The sequence below is a fragment of the Molothrus aeneus genome, chromosome 4, assembly GCF_037042795.1.
Source record: "Molothrus aeneus isolate 106 chromosome 4, BPBGC_Maene_1.0, whole genome shotgun sequence".
NCBI classification, from domain to species: Eukaryota; Metazoa; Chordata; class Aves; order Passeriformes; family Icteridae; genus Molothrus; species Molothrus aeneus.
This window is the reverse complement of record NC_089649.1, coordinates 1,739,727-1,758,891: the sequence shown is the minus strand read 5'-3', so window position 1 is coordinate 1,758,891 and position 19,165 is coordinate 1,739,727. Positions and strand designations below refer to the sequence as shown.

The window sequence follows — 19,165 nt, the reverse complement described above, 5'->3', positions numbered from 1 at the left end:
TTTATGGAAAAAGCCAAAAAGCTGAGTTAACCAAACCCAAAATTCTGTAGGAGTCTTTGCTTGATCTATAAATATCTGTGCCAGGGTTCAGCTAAAATATTTTACAGTGAATGGAAAGTTTATGGTTTACAGAAAAAGAATTCCCACAGAAGAGTCTTTCTAAGGGGAGTGTTTTATTGCTCTAGTTAAATTAGCTTTCAAAACCAGATTCTAATTATGTGCTCTGGTTCTTGGTTTTTGGAGAAATGCTGGAGAAATGGTGCTGAAACAGGGCTGAGAACACCACTCTGGAATGAGAATCTAAATGAAAGAAAGCTGCCAGAACAACCTTAAAAAAAAAAAAAAAAATTAACTGTATGGGTGGAACCACAAAAATTCTGGTTTTCCAAACAGCTGTGACATGTGACCTCAGAACCTTTCATAAGCAAAAATATCCAAAAGGGCACACAGTAACATAACACTGTTGCTGCAATCACAATTACAGGAAGAAGCATTTCTAAGGGAAGATGCTTCAGTCCATCCTAGCAGGAAATCCACCTGATAGGCCACTTGCCCTCCTGCTCGGGAAGGCATTACTGGGATCAGGCTGGAGCTGGGAGCTGCCAGCCTCGTGGTTTGGACAGGGAGCTGACTCGTGACTGGGGGAACACTGGTGCTGCTGATGGGGCGTGGGATGGCAGTGCCGTGTCGCAGGGCTTGCCTTCCTCTTGTGCCACAGGAAAGCCGTGGGGGACAGGGGTTGGCATGACATCCATCGCTCTGTTGCAGGTGTCTTTCCCTCCTGCTGGCAATGCTGGGTGGGGAAGTGGAGCAGAACATCCCGCTGGCTTTTGAAAAAGCAGGTACATTGATGTGATTGACTTTTCAAGAGCGGTTTAACTGTGTTAAACAGCTGAACTGCACTGAAGTGTGGCAGAATCCGCTCCCTGCCATGCCTAATTCAGTCTGAAAGGAGCGTGAAGCGCCTCAGCTTTCCCGCAATAATCTCGCTGTGGAATTGCTCCGCTTGTTTTGCAGAGCGCTCTTTGGCTCTGCCCGCCGCACCGAGCGGGGCGCTCCAGCAGCGCCATTCCCAGCGGGCAGGAGCTTTCCGGCTGTGCCAGGAGTCCTGGCGGGCAAGAACCAGTCCCGTTCTTCTGGGATGCGTTGTCCCGGCCCCGGTGAGCCGGGAGAGCATCCCTAGGACAGCATCCCCCGGGACAGCAGAGCATCCCCGGCCGAGCGGCGGCGGCTGCGGTGCCGAGGGCGGGGAGCGGCGGCTGCTCCCGGCGCTGGCGGGCGGGGCCCGCGGTGCGCCCGCCCCCGGAGCCCGAGCCCGGCAGAGCCCCGGCGCTCCCTGCTCGGCGGCGGCGGCGGCAGCAGCAGCAGCAGCCGCCGCCATGAAGTCGCTGTGTCTGGTCACCGTGGGGGTCCTGGCCATGACGCTGCTTATCACCAGCATCTCGCTGCTGGTCGCACACGTCTTCCAGACGGTGGTGGATCTGCAGGTGAAGCAGGTAAAAGCATTGCCGCGTTGCCGACTCGGTCTTGTTTGCTGGGTTATTCCTTCTCAAAATAGCTGAGGAAAGGGGGGGGGGGGGGGGGCTGGCTGCCTCCTTGCAGCGGCGGTGGGTGAGTGGGCAGGAGCGTCCCTGGGCCGTGAACCCCCCCTGCCCAGCACCACCCGGCTGGGCTGGGGCTTAGAATGGAGCTCAGGCTGCTCTGGTCCCTGGGCTGGGTAAAAATCGGGTGAGGATGGGTAAAAATGTCTCTTCTTGAGGCAGCTTTGCTGGCTGTGGGGCAGCAGCTATAGCAAGGAGTCCTCTCCAGAGCAGCAGTGCCTGAGAGGAGCAGGGGGCACCTGAAGCACTTCTTCTTTTTGACATCTCTATCATAAATTGCTTGCAGCTTTCATACCTGTTCTGCTGCTCCATTTACTGGTGCCTCTGGAGCAGGGCCAGAGGTGCTGTAGGCTGGAACACGTGGTGTCTGCCGGCTCCCCAGGATGGGTGATGGCAGCCAGGCATTTCACCAGGTTGTTCCACACACAGGGACACCCATCCTGGCGTTGCTGGGGATGCAGAGGCCTGCACTGCTCCTGCCCTGCCTAAGCTTTTGTTTCCCTCCCAGAGTGGCTCTGTGCATTTATGCAGTGGCCCATGGGAAGCGTCAGCTGTGTTAGTAACTCTCTTGGAATTCCTTTGTAATGAACAATTATTTATCTATCTGAGGAATATTATCTTAGCTCTTATTCTGACAGAGAAGCCAGGAACGCTAACCCATGAAGGGATTTGTCCAGGGCTGTTGTCTAAGTGGTGACCAGATTATCTGTGATCTCCTAACCTACTGTTCTTTCCTCTGGGCTGTTGACAGGGAGCATTTCCTACCATGGAAACTGCATTGTCTCAAATCGGTTTGGTTTAGGTTGGCACTGTGCTTACAGCAGGTTGTGTCACTTGGAAGTTTAGCTCCATCCCCCTTACCTTGGCTCTCCTTGGGAAGGAGTATGCCCTCCCCTGCATCCCAGAAGTTCTGCTTCCAAGTGTTCTTGCTGCTGTTAGTGGGGTGGGAGCTGTCCTTTGGAGCAGGACTGTCGGGAATTAGGTATGATCCTCCTTACGCGCATTATCTCCCGGCCGCCTGCTCCTTCCCCGCAGCAACTTATGTAAGAGCCACTTGCTGTTTGCTCAGCAGGCTTGCAGTCATGCAGGATAAAGTTTCCAGAGCTCAAGCCTTTCTTTGCTGCCTGCTGCTCTCCAGCCCGTGCTGGCACACATCTGGATTGCAGGGAATGCGCTGCCCGGCTCCCTGCCAGGGGTGCCAGCTCCCAGAGCGCCTTCTGCAGCAGCCACACCCCCAGGCTGGGGAAGCACAGCTTTCAGCCCCACAGCACGCTGCTCCCTGTCACTCTGCTGAGCTGGCTGCTCTCCACATTTGCTTCATCCCACGTGAGCTTCTCCTCATTTGTGTGTAGTCGGGAAAGCTGCTGTCTCTTGTGTAACTGCCTGTGTAGCTTAGAAAATCTTGTGCAAATAGACAAATCTAAATTTGCCTTTGGAATGGGCAAGACCTGAGCTTTTGCAAGGAGTCCCTGTTCCTTTGAGGACTTTCCAGGCATCCTGGAGCAGGGCTGTCTTTGCAGTCTCAAGTGCAGCTGGAGTGGAGAGCCATGTTTTGGAGCAGCTGAAGCACCTGTGTCTCCACAGCCAGCATCTGGGAACAGCTGAGGATGGCTTTGTTTTCACTGGGGGTTGCGTGCAGCAGCCTTTTCAGCCAAAGGCAGGGTCTAGGATACAGAGAACGTGTGGGAAGAGTGGGAATCCAGCCTGCTGTCAGACTTCACATCTCCTTGGAAATCAGTGGGCAGATGTGTTGTGACAAGAACACTGGCAGCACTTTTCCCAGAAGACATTCAAATCTCATCAACTTATTCTTTGTTTGCTATTTTTTTAAATTTCTGGGAACAAGCAGAATTCCAAAACCTGTTTGTTATCAGGGCCTAGCACCTGAAACTCTAGAGAGTCATGGGAAAAAAATCAGTAATGAACAAGGATGAATCTTCCCCAGGAGAAAGGCATTCCAGCTGCCAGTGGTGTTGCTTTGTGCTCTCTGATGGGGAGATGCTGGTGTATTTATTGCCATAGGTGTGCAGGTTGAGAATACAACCTAATACTATATACATTTATATATGTGTGTATATATATGCACACACACAATCAGTCTTGGAGCTATCCTCCTCATTTCAGACTTAGAAGTCAGTCAGTCCTTTGGCCCAGGTGTTTCCTTCACATCACATCCCTTAGGCCGAGAATTTTAGAAAACACTCTTCACACCCCTTGAAATTCCACTGGACTTGTCACCAGCCATCTCTTGAGCTGAGTTGGCTGGAATGTTTCAGGCCCAAAAGGATGAGGAAGATGTTTTCTCCTTTGTTTTAGCTGATGTGTTGATCATTTTTTGCTGTTGTTGTTTAATGCAAAACACTGGAGCTCTCAGGAGAGTTTAGTATTAAGGCCTAGCTGAAGGATCCATTGGGATGCTCCTTTGGGGCAGGCCATTCCCAAAGAGGTCTGTTCATGCTGGTCTGAACACTTACCCCACCACCTTAACAAGGTGCAGTTAAACTCTGTTGTAGATGAACACATAAAAGTCCATCTTTGAATTAAAATGTTTAGAGGTTCCAAGAAATAAAATGAAATAAAGGAATTAAATTTTCTGTGTAGGTTTCAGGAATGTTCACTACCATTTCCCACTCCCACCATCACTGCCAGTAGCTGTTATATTTGGGAGGGAAAGCTCCCTATTTATTTCCTGTGTGTAAAGCACAGTCAAGGCAAGGAAACAGCAGCAAATGACAGGGCTGTGGGTTCAGGGCTGGCTGATAAATACAGTCAGCCGGAAGGCTGCTTTGGAACACTGGAAATGAGCGTGGACTCCACTTGGAAAGGAGAAACTCTGATGTCCTTGTAATATCCTGTGATAAACTGAAATATCGTGGTAACATTTGGTGAAAATCAGAAGAAAAGAGCTTACCATGTTTCATTACTTGTCAGTTTTTGGGAGTCTCTCTGAATCCAGCTCACAAGTTTGCTGTCACTGTATAATAAATAGGCACTTCATTTCTGTGTGAGATGCAAATTGTGCCATGCAATCCAAGAAATAAATCTGGAATGAATATGACCAGTGAATACAGAGATGAGTCTCCTTGGCATAAATCACAAGAAAACAGGATCAAAAGCATCAACCTGTGTAAGAAATTGTGTATATGAGATGCTGGTAGTTCCAGACAAGTGCTCCAAGCTCCTCAAGCATGTCTGAAACACATTAAATTTTGAGGTGCGCACAGAATAAATGGGATTTAATCCTATGGGGAAAGCAGGCTGCAAGTGCAAAGTGCCACCAGCTGGGCTGGCTCTCACTGTCATTCAGCATTACTGCTGCCATGCCAAGCTCCTGCCAACAAGTTTGTCTTTGAAACAGTCTTCTCTTTATCTCATCCCTCAAAATTAAAGTCTACATGGAGAGAAAACAGCTCCTTAAGTGGGAAGGCCAAGAATGAGTCCTGAGGCAAGAGTGGCTGATAAGACCCTGTGAGCATTGACCACGAGCTGGCAGCTGTCCAGCCTGCCCTGCTTCTGAGCTTCCACTCACAATATTCCACTTGTTTTCTCAGAAGAATAAAAAGAATGAGTGTTGATGAGACCCATTTAATTGCAAATCATTCCCCTCCTCCCTTTTTTCCGCCTACAGGTGATGTGGTTTTCGAGTTTTCTTTGTGTTTACTCCTGAGCATTCCCTCTGCCAGCCAGATTTCTCTGTGTGACCACTGCAGCAGTTCCAGAGTTATAACTACGTGAAAAGCCTTTGTTTTGGTGGTGGGGATGTTTTATAAATGGGGTGAGTTTCATCCAAAATGGGACAGTAATAAAGTGAGAGATTGAGACCTCTGTTGCAGAGCTCTACATGACAGGTGTGGTTGTGACTTTCCATTTAAGGTGTATATACTGATAAGGAGTATCATTGAGGTAAGGGAATTAGTGTTTCATTTCCTAAGTGCTTCTGTTATAAGTAATGGTTTCTAGCTTGGTTACCAAATAGGCTGACACACTGTGGGTCTGGAGATGCAGGTGCTGACATGGCTGTAGGAAAGAAATTAAAAGACAGAGGGAGAACAATCTTTCCCCTATTCCAAGACCTTGGAAAGGCACAAATCTTAGAGTGCCTATGTGAAAGCAATTTGTCATTCACAGTTTTGCTCACAGGCCACTGAAAAACAAATCTGATTGCTTTGGAGACAGAATCTCACAGCTGTGTTAGAATCTGACATTCTTGGGCAAAGAAATCATCAAGGCTAGGACTCTGTTGGCCTCCCAGCATTGAGTTGTACTTTTATCTGTAATGTTGGCACGTTCTTGGTGTCTTGCACCAAGTGGAGGTTTTACTGATGCAGGAAAGGAGACAGGGTTGCTGAGTAGTAGCTGATCAGTCTCCCTTCTGAAAAATGCCAGGCACAATTGTCTGTGGGGAGGAGTGGAACTACAAACCAAGCAGTGTTGCCCCTGGCCTGTGGCCAGGAGAGCAGGTGCCTGGCTTGGTTGATGTTGAGTGAGCTGCTCCCAAGTAAAGCAGATCAAAACTGGGGTCTCTCTCTCGTCTTACTGCCTGTGCTTGTTCCCAGGGCATGGAATTCCTCTCCCCTGTCAGTGCCATGCAGCATGATAGCACCAGCAGCTGATGTGCCTTTCTCTTGTTTCAGGGAACAGTCCTGAAGAATGGCACAGAAACCTTTGAGGCCTGGGAGGACCCTCCCCCCCCAGTCTACATGCAGTTCTACTTCTTCAATGTGACAAATCCTTTGGAAGTGCTCCAAGGTGCCACTCCTCTCGTGGAGGAGATAGGACCATACACCTACAGGTAGGACCTTTCAGGAGTTCCACACTCCACAAGAACTCTGCTGTGTGAGGAATCCAGAAGGCTTGGGGTCCCATTCTGGGAGAAAACCTAGGTGTTAATGTGTGAGGGGAGGTTTATCCAGGGGAGCATGGTCACAGCCCACACAGACAGCACTGACACTTGCAGCTGCTTTCAGATGTGGCCAATGGCTTCTGTCAGATTTTGGGCCAAGTTTTGCTACTGTTCTTCACTGCTGGACACAGAGGAAGTTAATGCATCCTGGCCTGCTGTTTTGTGAGCTGGGTGATGTTTGGGAGGCTAGGGAGAGTGGAGTGTTGCACAAAAGTGTGACTCATGCTTGCTCAGGAATTGGTTCCTAGCTGGAGTTGCACCATCCACATGGGTAAAATGTGGCCAGAAGAACATTTAGGGTGGTACTAAAAGGGTCTTCTTGAGCCAACCCTCACTGGAAAACCTGCTTAGCTTTTAAACCTATCTCTCATTTTTACTGATGGATTTACTGAGGCCACGTGCAATGTTAAATACTGTCCAGCTCCTAGAGCTGTCCTGTGTGGCATGGAGAGATTTGAAAGTCTCCCTTACAAATGAGTTTTCCTTTAGATCTGTGATATGCTCAGCTGCCTGCAGCCATGTCAGCCAGAAGCAGACCTGTGACAGGAAGGGCTGTGGTCCTGGGAGTCCTGCTGTGATGGGGAACTCATCCCCACAGCAAGGTGGATTCCTGACTGTCAGCCTCACTTCTGGTCACACAGGCTCATCCAGGCTGGGCACGGGCTCAGTGCCAGAAGGAACTGTCTTTACCTAAACTGCAAAATTATCAGAATCTCTTGGTATTTGAAAAAGGGCTGGAATGAAAGCAGAAGCCTTCGTGGCAGCCTCGATTTCTGTGTTATCTCTTGCCTTTCAGTTTCCTTCTTCCCACGCCTCAGCTTCCCTTCTCCCCCTGCCTACAATCCCTTCCCCTGTCTCCTCTGCATTCTAGACCCATGTCTGTTTAGTCCTGGCAAACTTCATGTGGTATTTTGGCAAAATCCCTGCTATTACAGGAGCCAGTAGAGCTGGAGAAAAGATGATCCACAAGCGCTCTAGTTCCCAAGCTTTCCTTCAGGTCTGTGTAATGCTGGGCATCAGTCAGCAATGTGTTCAGTGTCAGGAAGATGAACAGGACCAGCTCCAGGGTTCACACAGGCTGGTATTCAGTCCTCTTTGTCAGCTTTTTCCCTTTCCTTAGCTCTGAGTCTCTCCCGGGTGTCCCACACAGCCTGCTTTGGGAAGCTGCACCTTATCCATGGAGGAGCTCAGCAGGGTGGGTGGGGCTGGGGCTGGTCCCTGTCCCAGGGGAGACCCAGCCTGAGCTGCTGCTTTGCTGGGAGAGCCTTTCCCTGCATCCCACATAAAGGGCTGCCTGCAATCAGGTCCCTGACACCAGCCCTCCCTCAGGTGTTCTTGGTGGGAACAGGGAAGGAAGGGAAGAGGCTGCACATTCCAGCTGGTTCCACAGGCCCTGTGTGGCAAAGCACTGAAGCCTAATTTAGCCTTAGCACGTCTCAGAACTCCCAAAATGCACTAATGTGAAGTGCATGGCTCCATGTTTTTATTAAAAAAAAAGGCTGGGGAAAGGCTGGGAGTGAACTGGGCCAGACAAGCAGAGAGGAAAAAATCCAGTCAGTGACAGGGAGGGCTCCAGAGAGTCTCATCCTGCAGCTCAGACTTTTCATCAGCATCCATTGTAAAGCACTTCAGGCATATTCTGTACAAAAACATAGTAATGCTGGTGTTTTTAAATCCTGGAAGTTGAACTCGCAGCATGTAAAATAAGTAATTACAAAGTTCAAGCTGCCTATCTGCCCAAGCCTGCTGAGTCCCAAAGAGCACTGGAATATTGTCTGGTCTTGCACACATGTACAACTTTTTAACTTCAACATCTTAGAGCTTTAGTAACGTCCTACTCATATCCCTCATCAGGGAGTATTATTTTCCTCTCCAGAGCTGGAGAGGTGTCTCAGATTACTCCTGGCCTATTTTAGGAAGGCATTTCGCAGCTGTCCATTTCCATCCCCTCAGTTCCAGCCCTCGGGTATGAAATAGATTGCTGTCCAAGAGGGTCTTGCCAAGTCAAGCTGGAAGTGTTGCCAGACCGAAATGTTCCTGGGTGGAGGGATGCTGGGAAGTGGTAGAGACACTTAGGGTAAGGAAGATGGGAAGTGGCTAGTTTCTGATAGCAGTAGTTTCACAGGCCTTTCCAGTTTGCTTTAGATGTGAAAGCTGACCCAGAGTAATGCAGCCTGCTGTGAAGCTGCACTGATGGATCCAGTGCAGCCAGGACAGAATCTCAATCCAAACTGGATGCAGAACATCAGAGCACAACATCTGGCAGAACAATTCTCCCTCACATCTTGATGTTTGCCCAGGCAAATGTGAAAGTCAACAGGCTCCTGAGTCACTGCAGGCTGAGGAAACAGGAGGAGTTTCCCCTCCTTTGTGTGCCAGGCAGTGAGCAGTCTGCTGCCATTTCCCTTTTGGGGTTTGCTGGAGCAATGAGTTCTGCAGCAGAGCTGCAGAATCCTGGTTGGTCAAGTGCTAATGGCAATGCAAATTGACTTTCTCGTCGGGCCAGCAGGTAGCATTTGATGTTCCTTGCCAATTGGACTGGTCTGTCAGCAATCCTGAGTTTTATCCTGCTGTCTGAGTGCTTAGACAGGAACAGCAGCCACCTTCCAGGCCATGGGTAGTGAAAAGCAAAAGTTCAGTTGAATTTCTGTTGTGCCCAGGATTCCTGCTCAAGAATTAAAGGACAAGAACTAAAATGAGGGTTGTTCTGTGGTCGTGCCACATGTGAGCCCTGGTGCACATGCTCTGAAGGCAGCAGAAGGATTTTGGTGGGTTCTTAGGTCAGGCCCATGACACACATGCAGCCTGTGTCTTTCTGGAAGTGGATTTTGCCTACAGCAGAGGCAAAAGTTTCATTTTCACACTGGACTTCAGGGCAATCTCATATGTGGTGCCTTTAAATCCTTCTGAGCCATCTGAAATTGTTGTCCTTCCTTTGAGGTTTTTAAAGATGAGGCAAAAATACAAAGTGCAGTTAGCACACAGGGTGGCATTTCTGGAAACGCCCCATGAGGTCTGACTCAGCTCATGCAGACACAGCAGGGAGTTTGTGTCTGTGAGGGAATCTGCTTCCAAAGAACTGAAAATGCCACCCTTTACGTGCTTAAAGCATTAAAACAACCATAAGTTAACTGTGACTAATGCTGTGTCTATTTGTTTAACTCAATCAGAGAACAAACTCTTGTCTTTCAGGGAATACAGACCAAGAGTGCATGTCCAGTTTTTGGACAATGGAACCAAAGTGTCTGCTCTAAACCCAAAGACTTATGTATTTGAACCTGAGAAGTCAGTGGGAGACCCTGAAGTGGACTTGATCAGGACAGTAAATATCCCTGCAGTGGTGAGTTCTCTTTTGTTCCTGCTTGGAATTCATCCTGACACACTTCAGAAGGAGCAGTGTGTTGCTTCATCCTGACTTTCTGTGGTAGATGAATGTGATGGAAGAACAAGAGAGGCAGCTCGTGTCCTGGGCAGATGCTGGTCTCACTTTGGGACTGGACTGTTGTAGGGGGCTTGTTTTGTTCCTCCCTCTCCTCACATCTTTGCAGTGCCTTCCCCTGGTGCTACAAGATCACACACTCTCCAGGGACAAGGGGCAATCAGGCTTGCTGGGCTTCCATGAGTCAGTGAAACCAGGGAATCGGTGATGTCAAATGCCTAGGAGGAACTCTGGCTTTTGCATGAGGGTGTTGGGAATGCTTGGGGTTATTTTGTCAAATTTGGAGAAGCTGCCTGCAAGTCTGCTTCTCAAACCAGAAACAAAGTACAGTAGAGCAGTTCCAGACAGAGCTGAATGAAATTAGAGTCAAAAATGCACCCCCAGACTGCGCTAGGTGATAGAGAATCTCATAGTGATCACAGGCAGACCATTATTTTGGTCTTATATAGGGATAGCATGAGAACAAGCATATCCCAAGCTGTCACAGAGCCAGTCAGCCTCTACTCAAGTACTTGGGGGTGTCATTCAGCCTTTGCTCTCCATCCTAGTTTAGTTTCAGTTGCAGGGTACCTTCATTTCAACTTTGTCCCCCGCATTTCCAAAAATGCCTGATTTTACAAGTGAATCCAGAAATGCCCTGTATGAGTAGGAGATAGGACTCAGTTTAATGAAAGTTGCAGACAATACAGGCCCTGTGTTTTCAATTCCTCCCAGGCATCTCGTGGTGGTAAGGATTATCTCTCCTTCAGATTTTTGGCTGTGATGTACTGTAACAGGCAGTATGAGAAGAACCACAGGTTGGTTAGCCCAAAGGAATGCCCTCCTTTTGTTATGACCTCTTTAAAGGCCTGTTGTCAGCTGGAAAGGAAATAAATGTTTGAATTTTGGTGAAATGAGTGCACAGCAGAGTGAAGTGTCTGTGCTTGGATGCAGCTGATGGTTTGTTGCCCAGCAAATGTGACCATTGCTCCCTCATTCCCATGCCCTGCAGACTGCCATGGAGTGGACCAGGTCGACCCCTCTGCAGTTTGCCACGGAGGTGCTGCTGCTGCTGTACCAGGAGTCGCTGTTCACCGTGCGCAGCGTGCACGAGCTGCTCTGGGGCTACAAGGACAGGCTGCTCTCCACCATCCACGTCCTGCACCCCGAGATCGACCCCGTCTTCGGGCTCTTCAGCAAGGTAACCCATGGCCACACCTGCTGCTGTTGTCCCTGGGGGTGATGGCACTGCATGGGAGGGATGGGTAAGCTTTCCAAGGACAGCATCCTCCACTATTGCCTGTGCTCACTTGAATAACATGGGCTTTGTGGGGCCACGTGTGCAAACTCCCAGAAAAATGTCCTGATTTCCTTAGTAAGTGACTGAAATTGGATGTTAATTCTGTGCCGGAGCCATTCCTGGCTTGCACAGTGTTTCTGATCACTCCATGTCATTTTGGTCTTGGGGGAGTCCTTGCTTCATGGGGATGTCTGCAGTGCTGAGGGTTTTTCTGTGGGGTTATTTTCTTCCTGAGGGCTCTTTATTCAGGGGCAGCCCTAAAAGGGAGAAAAGGCTCATCAGGTGTTCTATTTCCTGTATTTGGGAGGTGTAAGGATCTTTCCCAGTCACTTCCACCTCATTCCTGTTCAGGGTGGAGTTCAATGAACTGCACAGCTCTCAGGGGCAGTCCATCACTCCTGGGGTGGATTTGGAGTGGTGACAGCTTCAAGTCCTGCCACCCCATTGCAGTGAGCAGCCAGGTGCCACAGGAGGAGTGGAGCCACTGAAAGCTCCTGCATCTGTTTGCAGATGAATGGAACTGATGATGGAGAATATGTTTTCCTGAGTGGGGAGACGAACTACCTGAACTTCTCCAGGATTGTGGAGTGGAAAGGAAAAGAGTAAGTTTGTCAGTGTACTGTTGCCTCTGTCACAATCTGCCCCTTGCTTGCCTGGTGCCAGTTTAAAGAGAATGCAAGTGCAACTTAAACCCATTTCAATCCCTTTTGTTGTTAGCAGAGCTGAGGCAGGAGGAAATGGCTCTGTACAGGTCTGATTCCCATTTGCCTGGGCCAGGAGCTGGCATGGCCTGACTGCTGTTGGGACATGTTTTAGCCCTTGCCCTCTTTCCTTCCCTTTCCTCAGGTCCTTGAGCTGGTGGACAACAGAGGCATGTAACATGATCAATGGCACAGATGGGACATCCTTTCACCCACTGATCAGCAAAGATGAGAACATTTACATCTTTTCTTCAGATTTCTGCAGGTAAGGTGAAGACAGTGGCACTCAGGCTTCAAAACAGAGTGTTTACATCCATTCCTCTCGAGGTGTCATGTCAGGCTGGTGCTTTTCCTCCTGTGATTTCATTTAACACTCACAAGTGTTCTGCATTTATTTGTGGTGGGAACATGAGAGTTACAAAAAACCCTCCCAATCTGCAGTTAAGGATGTGTTATTTCAAAATGAAGATTTATGAGGTGAAAATTTGGACAAAAACTGCAAGGACAGACTGGGCTGTAAGGCTAGTAGTGAGAGGAATGGAAGGATTTATATGAGCTTTCCTTAAGTTTCTTTCTTCCAAAGTCTTCCTCTATGCTGTGCTTTTTCAGAGAACCCAGGTTGCCCTCTTCAGAGATTAATGACTTTACATGATGCTGTCTGAAATGTACCAAGGAAATCTTGGCCTTTCCTTCCTTATGTAACACCTTGTGTCCCCTCTTGCTGATTTCCCAGTGCATGAAGAACAAACCCAACCTGGAATTATTTAAATCAATACAGACACGTGTTAGGCTAAATTCAGAACCTGCCAGATTGTTCTGTCTTCCACAACTGTGTTCCTTTCCTAATCCCTCCCAGGAGAGGTACCAGCACTCGCACCACGTGCAGCAGTGATGTGAGGACTGTCTGTTGTGTGCAGCAGCAGGATGCTGGGATGTGTGTTTGCTGATCAGAGCGTGGTGGGACTGCAACCTGGGGTATCAGCAAGGGCACGCGTGCAGCTGGGCTCAGCGCTGCTGCAGCCTGACAGGCCTGGCCCTGCTCTGCTTCCCTGCAGGTCCCTGTTCCTGGTGTATGACAGCTCAGGAGCCGTGGCCGGCGTGCCCACGTTCCGCTTCGTGCCCTCCTCCATGGTGTTTGCCAACACCTCAGTGAACCCGGCCAACGCCGGCTTCTGCGTGCCTGCTGGCAACTGCCCAGGCACCGGCGTGCTCAACGTCAGCGTCTGCAAGCAGGGTACGGCTCAGCCCTGGCTGCCCCACAGCCCCTGGGGCTTGGGGGCTCCACAGGGGCCCCTTCCCCCTTCCCCTCTCTGCAAACAGCTCAGAGCTGTGGGGTCCTCCAAGGCTTCCCCAGGTCCTGCTCGGCCTTTGGTTTTGGTGGTGACTCAGTGTTCCTGCATTCCAGGTGCTCCAATATTTCTGTCAGCTCCACATTTTTACCAGGCAGATCCAAAGTTTGTAGAGGACATAGAGGGCATGCATCCCAGAAAAGAATACCATGAGACATTTCTGGACATCAATCCCGTAAGTGCAGTCTTTTTTCAAGGGTTCTGTAGGTGAATGGATCCAAGCACCTGGGTTCAGGTCACTTCCTTGCATGGTGGGTGTTGGCATAGTCCCACTGACCTCAAGGAATCTATAGTAGTTCCGTGATGCTGAATGGAATGGGAGATCCCTTTGGGCACTTTGGGTCAGCTGTCCTGTCCCTGTCCCCTCCCAGTGTCTCACACACCCCACCCACCCACTCACTGGCAGGCAGTGTGAGAAACAGAAAGGGCCTGGAGCTGTGCAAGGACTGCCCAGCAATCACTGAGCATCCCTGCGTTACCCACGCTGTTTTCATCAGGGCTCCAAAACACAGTCTGATGCCAGCTGCTGTGGAGAAAATTAATTCTCTCCCAGCTAAAACCAGTACAGCAGTGATCTCTACACCTCCATCTCTACACCAGTGACCTCTACACCTCCACAGATAAATGTGGGTCAAGGAAAAGAGCACAGTCACAGCCTGCCTGGTTTACAGAAGCAGTGCTCTGACTCACCGGGCTGTTATGTGCAGTTAAAGCAGGAGGAAATTCCACAGCTGCTCTCCTCAGGTCCGGTGCATATCCTACTGCGTGGTGTGTACCAGGTTCTTCCTGCATTCTCACAGTTCTTGTTCTTTCACCTTCACTGGCTTTTTTAACACTGATCTCTTTTACTCCCCAGCTGACAGGGCTCGTCTTGCAGGCAGCCAAGCGGATGCAGGTCAACGTTCACGTCCGAAAATTACCTGAATTTTTGTGAGTGCTCTCTGCTTCTGGGTGGAATATATCTAAGCTGATGTTCAGCATGATTTGTTCTGCAGTGTTCTGATGGAATATGGGATGGAGAGAGCAAGTGTGAGAGAGGGAAGTGCAATCAAATCTCAGTTCTAAGGGACAGCATGCTCCCTTCTCACAGGTCAAGCAGATTCTGTAGTTCTACCTGCAGAGTAAAGAATGCTGAACGGCAGCTACTCCTCCTGATGTTTCCTGGCACAGCTTGGCTGTAATAACTACAGCACAAGTATTTTATCTGCCCAGTCCCCTTGGGAGACTCAGGGGTGTTCTTCAGGCTTGTTTCCCAGTGCCCAGGAGCTGTCACAGTAACACAGCTCCTGCCTGAGCTGAGATTCCACATGTGCCAACTGTTGGGGGATTTTTGCTGCTGTGCCCATGTGGCTTGGACAATAGTTCCTGTGTTTTACAAGTAGGAGTAACCTTCAATACATCAGCTTAGCTCAATTCCTGCTGCCTGGCACAAATCTGTCACTCAGTTACTAATGAGCCCTGGATGGATCCCTGTCTTTCACTGCCCACCAAATCCCAAAATACACCCTGCTCCCGAATCAGAATTTATCCATCTGTGAGATTGAGATTGTCCTACTCCAGCAGAGAGGTGAAAATACACAGCAAAAAGAAACAGCCCAGAGGTTTTTTAGGGACACCTTCCTCTTTCATTGTCCTTGTATAATCTGTCTTCACAACCCTCAGGTGGAAAAGTTCCAAACCCATAATTTTTTTTTCTACGCAGTGAAACCGGCAACATCCGAACGCTGATTTTCCCAGTGATGTATATAAATGAGGTAAATAGCTTTGCTGTCTTTCCAGCATTGTGGCATGTTAATGCTTGCAGAAATACCCTCTGAGCCAGCTAGAAAAGAAAATGCTGATTTTCTTGTTGTTTGTACAGCAATTGCTAGGAAGCTGTTGCTGTTTCTTAACTAACACCCTCCTGCTGTTTGTTGTACTGTTAATTTCAGCCTTCCCTAACGCTCTCAGTCAGACACTCCTTTTAAACTTAAAGGAGTTGGCCATGAGGAAAAGGGGTGCTCAGACAGAGTCAGGACTTCAGGAGATCACACCTTTTCCTGAGTCATCTGCTATGAATAGTCCTGTGCTGTAGTCAGATCACTGAATCAATTGGTGTTAGTCCATTCCTAAACCAAAAGTTAAAAATCCCTGTTTTCCTTTGAAATAGACTAGGATTCCCTGTGCCCTCTGGAAGAATTTTAGGGGGAAAGTGTGTCAGGAAGCAATGAAGCAGTGGTGGAGAGTTGTGGGAGTGTTGTTTCCCTGCCCTTCACAAAAGTGATCTTATAGAAAGCACAGAAATAAATAAAGGTTTGGGATTTTTTTAAATTTCCTCTTCATCTCTCTCTGCTCCAGAGTGTTCTGATTGATGAAGCATCTGCCAGGAAACTCAGGCACGTCCTGCTGGAAGCCAGTGTTGTGACTGGGATCCCCTTTGTAATCATGGCTCTGGGGATTGTGTTTGGGATTGTTTTCATTGTGCTGGCGTGCAGGTCCCAGAGGATAACTGAAGAGGTAAGCAGCACTTGCATTTGACTTTGCTTGCTGTCCATCTGCCTGCATTTGATTTTTCTTTTTTTATTTTTTGTGGTTGATTTTACCTTTTGGTGTCTTTCTGCACATGTTTTTATCTTGTTTTTGTTGGGAATGACCTTTCTAGGGAGGGGAAGTTTTAATAGACTCAGAATAAACGCGCCAAAGCAAAGGAGCGGAGTTAATCCGAGAAGCCTGGTAAGGCAGGTTCTGTCTCTGTGCCAATTGCCTTGCCAACAATAGTGAAATAAATCAGCCTGTCTAGAGGACCCTGAAGGATAAGATGCAAAACCTCCACCATATCTGAGGACAGATTTAGTTGGTGTCAGTATTCTCAGCAGAAGAACTGTGTTGTGCCAGTGAGTTATTTTCCAGAATCACGATGCAAATTTGTGGCCAAAGAACAGATGAATTGCACAGAGAGCAGCAGCAGCAGGAAGTATTCTCCATTATTGTTTATTTACAAGACAGCCTGTAAATCTGTTTACGAGCACTTCTGTCCCAAGATGACATGCTGGCATTAAGGTGCCTGTCAGGGCAAAAGCTGATGCTAAAATTTCACCATAACAGGGCTCAGATGGCACCAAGTGTGGAGCCTTTGGTTAGAGGAATAGCCCGGGTTCTCTAGGAGGCTGTTTTCTCCTCATAGTTGCTGTGGGCTTACTGTGCTCTTGTGTGTTTGGTGTTCCCTAAATGCTGTCTTACAACTTCCTTCTGTGCCTGGGGAACCCCTCTGGATCAGTGGGTCCCACTGCCATCCCATCCCCATGCACTTCAGTTTCCTGTGCAGGAAAGACTGGTCCTTTTTCCTTTCCTTTTCTTCTGAGCCTGCCTGTGCTGTCAGCAGCTCAGCCAGGGTGTCCCAAGGCCTGTCCTGCCCCACCCTTCATGCCCAGTTTCAAACCAGCTCTCTTGGATGTGCTGGAACACTCTGCAGGGGTCAAAGTGACAAAGGACCACCTGCATTCTGTGCTTTTCCTGCTTTGCTTTTTGTTGCTTTTCCTGCAAGCAGAGTTCATCCAGCAGTCTGCAGCTCCTCTTGTGCTCCCTGGCTGGTTCTGGCCTTCCCTCCTGTGTCAGGGGCTGCAGCAGGGCCCTGCCCAAGCTGCCGCCCACCCTCTGGTGCTTCCTTAGTGCACCCTGGCTCGCTTGGAGAGAATTGTCCTTAAAAGTAGGAGCTTTTCCTTTCCCTGCTTGGAGGCTTCCCATGGTGGAAGGTCTCTGATGGCCACGTTTCACTTGCTGTGGTTTTGTTCTTGCAGAGCACGGAAGAAGAGAGGTCCCCACTCATCAGGACGTCTTAGTAGGTTTCATTCCCCCTGTGAGCTTGGAGAGCAAGAGATTAGAGCTGACCTAACACCAGCTGTCCCCTGTGGAGCCACGCTTGTGTCCAGCGCCACTTTTGGTGGGACAGAGGTGGAAGGGAGTCTGCACTGGCAGCCAGGGAGGAAACGTTTCTCTCAGCTATGTTCCAGCTTCCAAACTCCATTTGCAAACTGCTCTGGATCCTGCTTTTCTCAGCCCTGTCTTCTATTTGTACCCACACTGGCAGCCACAGAGGATCAGCACCAGGAGCCAGCCCGGTTCCCTATGGGAGTGACACGGGTGGCAGTGCCAATGGCAGCGGGCTCCTGGATGGCCCTGGGACAGGGACACACAGGCTGTGGGCTGGGTGCTGCCCTGTCCATGATGTGTCCTCACTGCAGAGTGTTTGTCACTGGTGTCCTTGCTCCTGTCACAGCACAGTGTGCAGCTGACCCGCCCCAGAGCTGCAGCTCTACATGGGACCGAGCCAGTGGCTGGAAGTGTTTCTCCATGCAGAGCACCTCGGTGTTCCCACTCTGCTTGCTAGCCAGGCTTTTATCCTTCGGGTGTGGGCTCTGTTCTGCAGCTTCAGGCACCGCAGCTCAGCCGTGCTCCTGGGCTGCAGCGGACACAGCCGCTGGGTGGTGCTGTGAGGGTTTGCTGGGAATAAGCAGACTTGGCATGTGTGGGATGAGAGCGCCTCTCCGTGTTATGGACAGGGTCCTGAGAACTCCTGACACTTTTTTACTTGTCAAGCTGAAACTTGTGTTAAATGTCACGAAGGTTTCTCCCCCCCTTCCCAATTAAAAGAATATTCTCCTCGAGGAATGTTTCCGTTAGGTAGTGAACTGTGTGTTCCAAGTGTGTAACTGTCTTCTAAAGAGGGGCATTGGGGTGTGCATTGCTTGGGCTTGGTTTGAGGTCTTTTTCCTGGCTTCTGCTTTGGTTCCTTCCCTGTGACGGTGGGGAGGCCCTTGAATGGATTCTGCAGAGCAGCTCTGGCTGCCCCTGGATCCCTGCAAATGTCCAAGGCCAGGCTGGATGGGGCTTGGAGCAGCCTGGGATCATGGAAGGTGGCCCTGCCCACTGTGAAAAACAGAATTCACTGCTTAGAATTTTAAGAAGTTTAATAATAATAGGATTTAAAAAGGACCATATTTCCAGGGCTGGGCTGCTCCTGACCAACAGCGGAAAGAACACCCTGGTGTATACAGACAGTGTTATCTTTATACTGTTACCTTGCTGAGATACATGCATATTCATGTGTTTCCTGCATTATTCAAACATTCTTGTGAACTTTGTGATGTTTTGGGAACTCCTTTGTTTGACTTCACCATCCAGCTTATCTGAATGACATCCTGGTTGTCAGGTCAATATATTTTATTTCTCCTTGTGCCTCCATCCTGCTGTTTCACATCCCCTGATAAGGATTTAATGTGTCCTCCTTAAATTTAACATGGTATTCTCTAATTGTCCTCTGGTGCTCTGGTTTGTGTCAGGGTTATCTTATCACTTGGACAGGTTGGTCAGTGAATGGCCTTACACTGTTTTTAGTTACACAAAAACCCTTTTTATTAAACATCTTGTGTTTTGCTAAGATCTACAACACAATACATTCATCACACTATTATTTCCATGAGTGATACAAAGATATTATATTGATTACACCACTATTTCTATAAACATCACAATGCATGCTTAAGCTCATAGATTATATTTTATTAACATGCAGCTAAAAAGTTATCATTGATGCTATTTCTAAATACTTGTAATCACTAACAACATGCATAGGCTAATACATAAGTGCAAAAGCCAATATTATCTGGTCGTTTTCCACACATGGCAGGGAGTGGAGCACGATGGGCTTGAAGGTGCCTTCCAGACCAAGCCCTCCTGTCATTCTGTGTCAACACTGTCACCCCAAATCTTGTTTTCTGGGAATAATCATGGGAAAATGGAAGGAAGCCGTTCCTCCCGACTGTGGGGTACCTGTGGGAGCCCTCACTGGGAAGGAATTGTGTCATGTCCCCGCCTGCCCGCCAGCTCCTACAGCGGGGACACCCAAAGGAACGGC

The 19,165-nt window shown here is 49.0% G+C and overlaps 1 protein-coding gene across 2 annotated transcripts; it reads left to right on the top strand.

Moving 5' to 3' along the window:
- The first annotated feature begins 1,325 nt into the window (after nucleotides 1-1,325).
- SCARB2 (scavenger receptor class B member 2) lies at nucleotides 1,326-18,566 on the top strand. 2 transcript variants are annotated; one of them, XM_066549387.1, is made up of 13 exons: nucleotides 1,326-1,496; nucleotides 6,236-6,393; nucleotides 9,697-9,844; nucleotides 10,935-11,123; nucleotides 11,733-11,824; nucleotides 12,069-12,188; nucleotides 12,979-13,157; nucleotides 13,329-13,447; nucleotides 14,129-14,202; nucleotides 14,975-15,026; nucleotides 15,610-15,768; nucleotides 15,914-15,984; nucleotides 17,049-18,566. In XM_066549387.1, the coding sequence occupies exons 1-12, from the start codon at nucleotides 1,380-1,382 to the stop codon at nucleotides 15,941-15,943; spliced, it is 1,437 nt and encodes a 478-aa protein (XP_066405484.1). In that variant the 5' UTR covers nucleotides 1,326-1,379; the 3' UTR covers nucleotides 15,944-15,984; nucleotides 17,049-18,566. The 2 variants fall into 2 exon arrangements, with proteins under 2 accessions (XP_066405484.1, XP_066405483.1); XM_066549386.1 differs by lacking the exon at nucleotides 15,914-15,984 and having other exon boundaries at nucleotides 1,327-1,496.
- Nucleotides 18,567-19,165: the final 599 nt, after the last annotated feature.